General features: G+C 39.2%; 2 protein-coding genes across 2 annotated transcripts in view; both read right to left on the bottom strand.

The window, feature by feature from the left end:
* Positions 1–3845, bottom strand: part of fhad1 (forkhead-associated (FHA) phosphopeptide binding domain 1) — a 43245-nt gene extending 39400 nt beyond the window's left edge. Inside the window, exons 1-4 of the mRNA XM_029719692.1 lie at positions 3731–3845; positions 3161–3367; positions 1632–1899; positions 1332–1429 (exon numbers count right to left, since the gene is read on the bottom strand). Of these exons, the coding sequence (XP_029575552.1) occupies positions 1332–1429; positions 1632–1899; positions 3161–3367; positions 3731–3826 (669 nt within the window). The 5' untranslated portion in view covers positions 3827–3845. The remainder of the gene's footprint in view (positions 1–1331; positions 1430–1631; positions 1900–3160; positions 3368–3730) is intronic.
* A 3178-nt stretch (positions 3846–7023) lies between these two features.
* On the bottom strand, positions 7024–10426 carry LOC115166055 (chymotrypsin-like elastase family member 2A). The gene is made up of 8 exons (XM_029719691.1): positions 10348–10426; positions 9909–9997; positions 9606–9703; positions 9300–9425; positions 8807–8943; positions 8316–8461; positions 7454–7606; positions 7024–7104 (listed from the first exon to the last, which is right to left on the bottom strand). The coding sequence occupies exons 1-8, from the start codon at positions 10382–10384 to the stop codon at positions 7087–7089; spliced, it is 804 nt and encodes a 267-aa protein (XP_029575551.1). The 5' UTR covers positions 10385–10426; the 3' UTR covers positions 7024–7086.
* Positions 10427–12159: the final 1733 nt, after the last annotated feature.

Here is a 12159-nt window from a genome sequence, read left to right as displayed (position 1 = left end):
TACCGCCCCAACAGATCCACAGATGACGCAATCTCTACTGCCCTCCACACTGCCCTCTCCCACCTGGATAAGAGGAACACCTATGTGAGAATGACTACACCATAGTGCCCTCAAAACTTATCACTAAGCTCAGGACCCTGGGATTGAACACCTCCCTCTGCAACTAGATCCTGCACTGGTGGTAAGGGAAGGTAACAACACATCAGCCTATAGGGATGAGGCCAGTGACCTGGCTGTGTGGTGTTAGGACAACAACCTTTCCCTCAACGTCAGCAAGACAAAGTAGCTGATCGTGGGCTACAAGAAATGGAGGACTGAGCATGCCCCCATCCACATCGACATGGTTGTAGTAGAGTGGGTCAAGCGCTTCAAGTTCCTCAGTGTCCACATCGCTAAGGAATTAACATGGTCCACACACCAACACGGTCGTGAAGAAGGCATGACAACGCCTTCCCCCTCAGGAGGCTAAAAAGATTTGTCATGGGCCCTCAGATCCTCAAAAAGTTCTACAGCTGCACCATTGCGAGCATCTTGACTGGCTACATCACCGCTTGGTATAGCAACTGCGTTACAGAGGGTAGTGCATCCGCCCCAGTGAACTCCCTGCCATCCTGGACCTCTATACCAGGCGGTGTCAGAGGAAGGCCCTAAAAAGACTCCAGCCACCAAAGTCATAGACTGTTCTCCCTGCTACAGTACGGCAAGTGATAAAGATGCACCAAGTCTGGAACCAACAGGACCCTGAACAGCTTCTACCCCCAAGCCACCCCCAAGCCATAACTCTGCTAAATAGTTAACCAAATCGCTACCTGGATTATCTGCATTGACCCCCCCCCCCCCCCCCCCATATCCTGTTGCCTAGTCACTTTACCCCTATCTATATGTACATATCTACTTCAATTACCTCGTACCCCAACACATTGACTCGACCCCAGCACATCGACCTGTGTATATAGCCAAGTTATCATTACTCATTGTGTATTTATTCCTTGTTATCTTTCTATAATTTTTCCATTTTCCTCTCTGCATTTTACTGATAGTCTACACCTGTTGTTTACAAAGCATGTGACAAATAACATTTTATTTGATTTTGTTAGTCTTCTGTTTGGAGAGTTATTCAACATTTTTGGTAGTACAAGGCAAACAGGGAAAGGACTGCATAAATATAAAGCAGAGACAAACTTCTATTTTCACTGGGGGAACAAAGGCTTGGGTGCACTTCCACATTGGTATTTTATATAGCGGTTACACAATCACAAGACCACCACAAGACTACCAACAAGACTACTAACAAGACTACTAACAAGACCACCAACAAGACAGATGCCCACCTTCTCCTGTAAGAGGTGCTGCATGGTCTGAGAACTTTCAGCTGCCATTTCTCCGGTTCTCTGAGGGGGCCCGCTTCCTGTGTGTCCAGTCCAACTTCCTGCAAAAACCAAGAGTCTCATGTACAAGTGATGCATTTACACACACCTTCACCTATTGAAACCAACTCAAATGTAAACAGAGGTTCGTTCAATAAGGCATACTGTTCGCAAACATTAGCTAGTATACAGTAGCTAACATGGCATCAAATGATTAGACCATGTACGTTGTGTGCACAGTGAGACACAGTATAATTCAGCCACCTGGTCTGCGTGAGGTTGTCCCTTGTTGTTCGGAGGGGATGCTCTGCCCAGTCCGTTTGGTCCCAGCACTGGCTGGTCGAGCCCGGCTAGGGGGATGAGGGGTGACAGATGATCGCCCCCATACCCACGCAACAGGGGCAGAAGTATTGCCAGGTAGGAGAGGGAGCTGGGAGGAGGGGGAGGAGGGAGACTGGGCAAGGGGGGGCTCCTCTATCAGCTGCAGGGAGTTCTGACTGGCTGTCCAGATGCTCTTGGGAGGGCAGGGGAGCTGGAGAGAGATAGAGAGATACATAGAGGCACATACAACACCTCAACACCAATGAGGCCATGCAGCTTAACAACAGATTAACACCACTGACCAAATATATAGGGAATAGTGATAGGTTCCCTCCTGTTGTGTTCGTTTCATGTTAATTAATTCTGTGTTCCCGGTCCAAAATGACCGCCCCATTATTGCTGATTATAAATCAATAATAATACATATATTATCACCTAATGTTGTGTTAGATCTTTTTATCAACTTAAGTTCTTGTGAACATTACTATTTGCTATTTATGGCCTGTAGGCTTCCTTGACCTGAGCTCATACAACTCGTTTTTTAGTAAAAAAAAGTATAATGTATGGATTATTTTGACTATAACAAATACTCAGATGAAACATATTGTGCTGTTTATCACAGACTACTTTGTGTCAAAGTTTAATAAGGACTCTGTCTTCTCACCAGTGTCACGATCAAAGATATGATCAAGAGCCTCACATACAGTATATTGTTTGGCCATTGTGCTGCCACAGAATGAATTGTGAACGAGGCCTCAAAAAAGCTTTATATACCAGAGTTAGAAAAGTTTGAAAAGTTCTTTATATTATTGAAACAATGTTGCGATTGTTTGTGAGAATGCCAACAGGTGTGGTTCCCGTGGGGGAAAGATTATATTGGGGCAAGGTTCCCGTGGGGGTTGCGATGGAAGCCAACAAGGGCAGTGAGGTGTGTGTGTGTGTGTGTGTGTGTGTGTGTGTGTGTGTGCTCAAACACACATGCATGTGGGGGTCTGGGAGAGGAAGTGTGTCCATCTGATGAACGGGCATGTGCCTGAACTCAATTGTATATACTAATTGTTGTCTCACCCATTCATTTCTAATGACCGGTCATTTTTGACCGGGAACACCACAGGTGTACCAAAGTTAAATGAAACACGCAAAATGTAATGAAAATCATCCAAATGTATTTTGTGTGGACAAAGTCATGGAACCTTATGACAATCAGATTAAATTAATTACATTTTTCAGAGAGAAAACTTGTAAATTGGTCCAATTCGACCAGAACACAGCAGGAGGGTTAAAGCAAGCAAAGAGTGGATAACTTCTTACTGATGCATTGGGAGATATCTAGTAGATAAGACAGTATGGCCTACATGCCAGGTCGCAGTTGTAAATGTGAACTTGTTCTCAACTGGCCTACTTGGTTAAATAAAGGTGAAATAAAAAAATTGAAAAATAAAAATATGCACTACAGACAACATAAATCATACCGTAGATGGGTTTTCCACAGCTAGCTGGTAGGTGGAGCCTCCATAGCCAAAGTGCAGTTCATCGCCTGGGGTTAGACGCACGGCTGCATTGTGGATACGACAGTCGTTGACATATGTACCATGGGCAGAGTTCAGGTCACTCAGCACAAAGCTTCGCTCTGATTTGCTCCATTCGATCAGGGCGTGATGCTCCTCAACTCCTCCATTCTGTCAATAATGAGCATAAAGCAGTCAATATAATAGTAACTCCGTACAGAAGATCACATTTAAATATTGATAAAGCCAGCACACGTATTCCAATACCAAGATAAGGACATATTTACTGTATTGCTCAGTTCTATATTCTTCAATACAGATTACTATTATAATTATTATTATTATTACCATCATCAATACAGACGACTTTACCACAATCAATCTAGTTTTGGCTGATAGGTGTGTGTACCGGTAGCCTATCGTTATATAAAATTATATTATCGTTATATTAAAGAAAATAATAGCATTGTTAGGATTTTATCTTTTTGTAAAGACGTACGTTTGCAGTTTGAGGATGCAACCTCATGACCTTACCTGTAAACATAAATCGCAATCCCTATGTGTTCCTACTGTAGTGGTTTCAGCCTGGAGTTTAAATACCCACCCCGATGTTTTCAGGTAACCCCTCATATCCACCTGTAAAGCATTAACAAATTAATAATCTTACCATATATGCACGTAATGGACATATATGCACCTAAAAAATGGACATGAGACGTGTCAGCAACTTCAACTTGGCAATGGCACATTATGCTTGATAAGTACTACGACTGCTTAAGTTGACTTCGTTTCGAGATATCATTTGAATGAATGGTACATTAACATGTTACAATATACATTATTCTCTCATACATTAAAGAGACAACCACGTTTTTGAGGCGTTTTTACAATAAAGTGTAAAGGTTTAAATTGAGTTAACCCAAAACAGTTCTATCCAACTTCAGAAAATATATGATTTTTGGGACAACATTTTTACTTTCCTTAAAACGAGGCAGACAGTCCGAAATATATCCAATTCATTCAACAGCAGAGAGAGAAAACATTGTAGCCTACAGGTTTGTATATGGAAATCAACTTGACCTCGGATTGTATATCAGCGCCATGGAAACTATACTAGACTCCGCCCTTGGTGTATTTAACCATTTGTTGCATCTGATGGGTGACTTCCGGAAACGGTATATAGTCTCACTATTGCTATTTTACTGCTGCTCTTTAATTACTTGTTACTTTTATTTCTTATTCTTATTTTTAAACTGCATTGTTGTTTAGGGGCTCATAAGTAAGCATTTCACTGTAAGGTCTACTACACCTGTTGTATTCGCGCATGTGACTAATACAATTTTATTTTATATAATTTTAGCAAAAAAAAACAACAACTGTTGGACATAAAATACTGTAAGACCAGCAAATCAGCTCCAAGTGATTTTGATTTCTAAATCTGTTCCAAAGTAATCCCACGCAAAATAGAGAGATATATGTGATCTTATAAAAATGAAGATTTTAAATGATTATGTTAAAGTCAAATATTATATTTGTTTGGGCTTCTTTTTGCCGTCTACAAATGATTTGTAATTATTTTCCTGCCCAATAAAAAAAATCTGCCCACGGCTGAATTTAATTGATGATCCCTGTAATAGTGTAACAAAAGTATACATAATTGCCCAATTATTTTCTTCAAATAATATGTTATAGAGTTACCCTGTTGTGTATTTTATCATCACCTGTCTGTGCATAAGCACTTATCTCATGACTGCCTATGTAATCAAAAAACCTCTCAAAAGCAAAAAAAATAATAATGAAATAATTTGATACATTCAAAATAATGTCAAAGTGGAATTATGTGTTTCAAAATGTATACAAATGAATAAACAATTTAAATCTGAAATGTCTTGAGTCAATAAGTATTCAAACCCTTTGTTATGGCAAGCCTAAATAAGTTCCAGAGTAAAAATGTGCTTAACAAGTCACATAATAAGATGCATGGACTCACTTTGTGTGCAATAATAGTGTTTAACATGATTTTGAATGACTAACTCATACGTACAGATAATCGTAAGATCCTTCACTCGAGCAATGAATTTCAAACACAGATTCAACCACAAAGACAAGGGAGGTTTTCCAATGCCTCACAAAGAAGGACACCTATTGGTAGATGTGTAAAAATGAAGGTCCCTTTGAGCATGGTGAAGTTATTAATTACACTTTGGATGGTGTATCAATACACCCAGTCACTACAAAGTTGCAGGCTTCCTTCGTAAACTCAGTTCCCGGGATTTCACTATGAGGCCAATGGTGGGTTTAATGGCTGTGATAGGAGAAAACTGAGGATGGATTAACAACATTGTAGTTATTCCACAATACTAACCTATTTGACAGAGTGAAAAGAAGGAAGCCTGTACAGAATACAAATATTCCAAAACAAGCATCCTGTTTGCAACAAGGCACTAATGTAAGACTGCAAAAAATGTGGCAAAGCAATTAACTTTTTGTTCTGAGTACAAAGTGTTACGTTTGGGGCAAATCCATTACAACACATTACTGGGTACCACTCTCCATTATTTTCAAGCAGTGTGGTCAGTGGTGTAAAAATACTTTAATAAAAGGAATTTGAAATTATTTATACTTTTACTTTTGATACTTAAGTATATTTGAGCAATTACATTTACTTTTGATACTTAAGTATGTTTAAAACCAAATAATGTTTTACTTTTACTCAAGTAGTATTTTACTGGGTGACTTTTCACTTTTACTTGAGTCATTTTCTATTAACGTATTTTTACTTGTACTCAAGTATGACAATTGGTTACTTTTTACACCACTGAGTGTGGTGGCTGCATCATGTTATGGGGTATGTTTGTAATCGTTAAGGACTGGAGAGTTTTTCAGGATAAAAAATAAAAGGAATGGAGCTAAGCACAGGCAAAATCCTAGAGGAAAACCTGGTTCAGTCTGCTTTCCACCAGACACTGGGAGATGAATTCACCCTTCAGCAGGACAATAACCTAAAACACAAGGCCAAATCTACACTGGAGTTGCTTACCAAGAAGATAGTGAATGCTGACTGGCCGAGTTTTGACTCAATACTACTTGCAAATCTATGGCAAGACCTGAAAATGGTTTTCTAGCAATGATCAACAACCAATGTGACAGAGCTTGAAGAATATTGAAAAGAATAATGTGCAAATGTTGCACAATCCAGGTGTGGAAAGCTCTTTGAGGCTTACCCAGAAAGACTCATAGCTATAATCGCTGCCAAATGTGCTTCTGCAAAGTATTGACTCAGGGACGTGAATACTTATGTAAATGAGATACTTCTGTATTTCATTTTCAATAAACTTGCAAAAATCTCTGAAAACATGTTTTCACTTTGTCATTATGGGATATTGCGTGTAGATGGGTGAGATAACATTTTAATTGCATCAATTTTGAATTCAGGCTGTAACAAAACAAAATGTGTAATAAGTCAAGGTAAATAAATATTTTCTGAAGGCACTGTATATGGAGCCATTAATGCAAGTGAGTAAATTCCCTGCAAGATCTTGATACCATAACTAAGATACAGTAATACAGTAATTTACCCGGATACAGATGCTAAAGTTTTTTTTCCAACTGATCATAATTTTGATGAAAATGGATGCAATTTGATGGCAAACATTATGCAGACTTTTCAATGTTTTTGAAAATATTTGTGTTTATAAAATCTGAAAGTCCATACATGTATGGACATTTCTTTATGGTACCAGAAACTTTTCTACTGACGTTTTACATAAACTTAGATTCATTTGGAAAACCATTGGGTTTTGAAAAAAGGAAACCAAAGAATGAGATATTTGCAATACATGTATTTATTTAATGACAGCTGCCCACCACGATACAACCAGATCCATCATTTAGTTGCTGGTCATCACCTGAAAAATAGAAAAATAAAAAAGAGACAAAAAATTACTTCATATGCCAATAGGGAGTATACTTGCATATATTCCAAGGTGATAATTAAACATTACAAGTGTTTTTTTTCCATGGATAGGCTGTTCCAATATTCACACCAGCAAACCACTTAAAATGCATACCCAATACATTACTTCATTATAAATGTATATCTAGCTTGGTTTGGATACCACTTAAAACGCACAATACATTGCTTCAATCTGAGCAGTATGTAGTATTGATATTTTAGCCCTTGTGTGGCGGGAAGAGAATAAGCGTGGAAGTATGGTGGGAAGGGATATAGTGTTGAAGTGTTGGGTGTGCACTCACGTTGTTGATCCAGGAAATGTAGGCACTGACGCGGGTGAAGACGGAGGGCTTCTTGGGGTAGTTGCAGCCCATGCTGGAGCCGAAGCTCACCACACCGTGAACGTCCCAGGAGCCATCAGAGTTCTGGCAGTTCAGGGGGCCACCGGAGTCTCCCTGCAGGGAAACAGAGGAAAACACAGCAGTGGTAAGCTCAGGACCACAGTGTATGACTGTGTCAAATATATAGTTTACTATAACCTTGTTAAACTTTAATTTGTGGAATTTCTTAATTTCTTAGTAATGATGGACTGTCATTTCTCTTTGCTTATTTGAGCTGTTCTTACCATAATATGGACTTGGTTTTTTACCAAATAGGGCTATCTTCTGTATACTTCTACCTTGTCACAACACAACTGATTGGTTCAAACGCATTAAGAACGAAAGAAATTCTACAAATGAACTTTTAAGAAGGTACACCTGTTAATTGAAATGCATTCCAGGTGTCTACTTAATGAAGCTGGTTTAAAGAATGCTAAGAGTGTGCAAAGCTGTAATCAAGGCAAAGGGTGGATACTTTGAATTTGTTGAAGAATTTGTTTAACACTTTTTTGGTTACTACATGATTCCATATGTGTTATTTCATAGTTTTGATGTCTTCACTATTATTCTACAATGTAGAAAATAGTAAAAATAAAGACAAATCCTTGAATGAGTAGGTGTGTCCAAACCTTTGACTGGTACTGTACATCAGATATTCCGAAACAATTCCTTTCACAAAGTATCATTCTTTTTCCTCAAGTGGCATTTCTTAGCTCTAGGTCTGTTCATCACTCCATGATAGTGAAATGACAAAACATCAACAAGCTGTAGTAGCATGACTCACGTTGCAGCTAGCAAGGTCTCCATTACCACCAGCACAGACCATGCTGCTGGTAACAAGGCTGCCCCACCAGTCGGGCTTGGTGCAGTTGGCATGGCTGACCACGGGCAGGAGGGCCTGCTGCAGTACGTCAGCGATGGGGCCTCCGGCTGAAGAGTACCATAAAAGATTAACAAATTCAACAATCCAATTAGTGCCTCTATTGATTCTCATGAAATGTCAATAGTATCTTGAAGGATATGTTGAATGCTCAACGCTCATTTACAAACACTATATATTCAAAATAACTATATTTTAACTATACTCAAAATAACTACCATAATAATTAGCAATTGGTTCATCATCATTACATTTGTTTATATAAAGTTATTAGTAGTACGTCTGAGTTTGTGGACATTCAAATCACCAGCAAATGAGGATGAAAAGATGAAATAATATACATTGATATGAGAGAAAAGTGCAAGGGAAACTGATTCATGGTCAACATGACCTACTCCAGAGGCGTCCCCAGCCAGTGACGTAGCAGGGAGCATTGTGGGGCAGGACGATGCCGGAGTCGGGCAGACAGGCAGCCATGATAGAGTCAGAGAAGGTGACAGGGCTCTGAAGCTTGATCAGGGCAATGTCGTTACTGCAGAAGACATGATGAGCGACTGTATTACAGATAAGCACACAGTCATGAATCAATCAAATGCATTAATAAAGCCCTTTTTACATCAGCAGATGTCACAAAGTTTAGGAAATATTACTAATCTCATTCACTGAGGAAAATGCAGCACTACTTTACTATCTCCAATTTTCAGTTAGATCACATCATGCATCCCATCAGTACAAAAAACTTTGGCCAACGCATAGCTATGAGAATTGATCATTCATACATAAATTATCTAAAAGAAAATAGTTCAAACATAGAAATATTTGAATGTAAACAGACATGGGGCCTACAAGGATAGATATCATTGGGGTAGAAAAAAGTGAAAACCCCACCGGATTCTGTAGGAATCCCAGTTCTCATGGACGATGATCTTGGCGGGAGTAAGAGCCATGGAACCCTCCTCGTTGTTGTTCTTCAGGTTGTGCTTGCCCAGGTACACCCTGTAGGTGTTGCGGCTGCTATAAGGCCACAAGAGAACCCACACACAAAAGGGTCAGGTCATAACACTAACAAAATGTTAAAAGTCCATAGATGATACAGTAAGTGAAGCAGTGGCAGCTGGTGCCTTTTAGATAATGGAGGAAATTTAATAAAATAAAAAGTTCATTGGATGACAATCTTGGACCCGTTTGTTATACCTGATGCAGTGAGCAGCGGTCATGACCCACTGGCTGGAGATCAGAGTGGCGCCACAGGTGTGGTGGAAGCTGCTACCAGATTGGTACTGAAGAGACACCTGGAGAGAACAAAGAAACAAACACCAATGTATTTAAATTCAACACAATTCAAATAAGATTTGGTAAAGTCAATTTGAAGAAAAATACTACTTTACTACAACTATAGGACACCCAGGGCTTGTTAATAGAGAAGGGCTTGTTATTAGAGAAGGGCTTGTTAATAGAGGAGTGATAATACATGAAAACATGTCAAGTGGAACCTACCTGCCAGGGCCAGCTGTTCTCACGGACATCCTCTCCTCCGACCACCCTGGTGATGATAGGGGGGAAGGTGGGCAGCCCACATCCGTAGGCTGAGAAATAACGAGAATCACAAACACTATACAATTACACTTTTGCATCACTGACTTACTCTTCCCAGAACATCATGTTGTCCATATTGCATGTCTAAGGTTTATTTTGAAATTGCACATTTCTACCAAAATGTGAACTCGTAACTTCTGTATTTCATATACATCATACCTGATACCCAATATATTTCAACTTAAATCTGAGAGAATTTCTAAATGAAAACAAATAGGTGGTAATTTAAGATGGCATACAAAGTGGAATTATGTGTTAAGACGAGGGACCAACATAAGACGAGGGACCAACATATTGTCAAATGTTCAGCAAAATCTAAAATCTGGTCAGGATAACTTACCACCAGCAACAAACAAAGCCAAGACCACAAACTTCATGATGACAGTTTCAGTGAATGTCAGCTGAACCTGCTCCCTTATATAGCTGAAGAGTAGTCGAAAAAAACGGTCAGAGACATGTTGCACAACAAGGTGTTTAAAACCAGCCAGTAAAACCTGGGGGAAAAAAAATCAACCTTGCAGATAATGTGATTTTGGATGTTTTTCTTCTCAACTGTGTTACCCAGGTTCTGTGAAATTCACAGTGTTGGAAAAGCTACTCTGAAAATATTTTAATAATAATAGTTTACCAAGCTACCAATTACTTCATACTGGAAGAAGTGAAGTTAAGCTACACTAAATCTACCCTTAAGAAAAATAAAGCTACTTAGAGAGAAAAAAGTTCTCTACTTCCAAACTACTTCATGAAAACATATATCTAAATCTGAAATGTCATAGACTACAGATCACTCTGGGGTCAGAAGTTAACAGCAAGAACAGATCACTCTGGAGTCAGACGTTAACAGAAAGTGTGATTTAGCCTATTAAACACAGAAAGTGAGAATTACGCAGACAAAAAGTGTTTGAAGTGAGATTTAGGCAGGTCTGATAAAAAAGAAAGGAAATTCTTGCGTACTTCACCCATATTCTATTTTCTTTTCGCAAAGAAAGTAGTGTGTAGTTTAGTCATCGACCATGAAATAAAACATAGTACTAATATAACACTATAATATTGAATGCAAAAACTAATATAGACTATAGACCTTATTCATTTAGTCAGGTCACTATGCAATGTCATACTAAAATGTATGAAACTTACTAGTACTTTAAAGGTGCAATTCGGGGAAACCGATTATTAACAGTATGTTCTTAAATTATTAGAAAACACATGTACATATGCAATCAATATTTTCTATAACGTTTGTGATTTTTCAATGAATTTCAAAGTTACGGGCATTTCAGTATTCCGAACGACCTCCATTCCTGACATGTTAGTACCTCTGAGGTCCTCTTACTGTATATGATCATGGAAAATGGCACAAATTGCATTGGATTTTAACCAACATTGTTTTAATTATTAATAACATGTACAATTATTACGGTGGGACCCATTCATCTATTTATCAGAGTGTCTAGCATTATCAACTCATTATCATATGCCTTTGTTCTGAAAAAACTAAGGCAACGCCAAAAAAAGTGATACTGGTAAGCAACAGTGAATGCATACATATCCGTATTGGTGGCCCCAGTAGGAATCAAACCCATGACCTTTGGCATTGCTAGCACCATGAGATAAAGTGGTGTTGAAGTTGTTTGTTGATCTGGTTTTGTTGTGACCCAGGGTGACCATGGTGCCCCCCTGAACCGTCAGACTGCTGATGGAACTGGGAGATCCACACTGTGCTGAGCTTTTCGATTTAGGTGGTCACTGCAGCTACAACCGCAAGAGGCCCTCAGTCTTAACCCAAGTCAGTGCCTACATTGACTGGATCAACACGGTCAGTGTGTAACGATGTGCGCTGAGAGTCGGGAAGCAAGTTCAGGGAGTGAGTGTTTTAATAAATAAGCGCAACATAAAACAAAACATGAACGCACAGAACACTGGAACAGAAACAATGACGCCTGGGGAAGGAACCAAAGGCAGTGACATATATAGGGAAGGTAATCAGGGAGGTGATGGAGTCTGTTACTAGAACTATGGCCGAATGCTACCTCGAGTTCACCATGATTTAGAGATGAAAATCACATCTATCACGTTGATGGGAATAGTCCTTTATTTCCCACGGATCTTGGCCAACAACTAATGCAACACAGCTACCTATTGGGACACCAAT

Source organism: Salmo trutta, chromosome 28 (genome assembly GCF_901001165.1).
Source record: "Salmo trutta chromosome 28, fSalTru1.1, whole genome shotgun sequence".
In the NCBI taxonomy this organism is placed as follows: Eukaryota; Metazoa; Chordata; class Actinopteri; order Salmoniformes; family Salmonidae; genus Salmo; species Salmo trutta.
Note: the sequence above shows the minus strand (reverse complement) of the source record. Positions and strands in the feature narration are given on the sequence as shown.

Bases quoted from the DNA above. Each gene is read 5' to 3' on its own strand.
- LOC115166055 (XM_029719691.1), bottom strand. From the start codon at position 10,384: ATGAAGTTTGTGGTCTTGGCTTTGTTTGTTGCTGGTG. The intron at 8,462-8,806 runs GTAGGTCATGTT...GGTACTCTTCAG, and splicing joins TGGCTGGGGACGCCTCTGGA to CCGGAGGCCCCATCGCTGAC. The intron at 7,607-8,315 runs GTGAGTCATGCT...GTTTCCCTGCAG, and splicing joins GAGACCTTGCTAGCTGCAAC to GGAGACTCCGGTGGCCCCCT.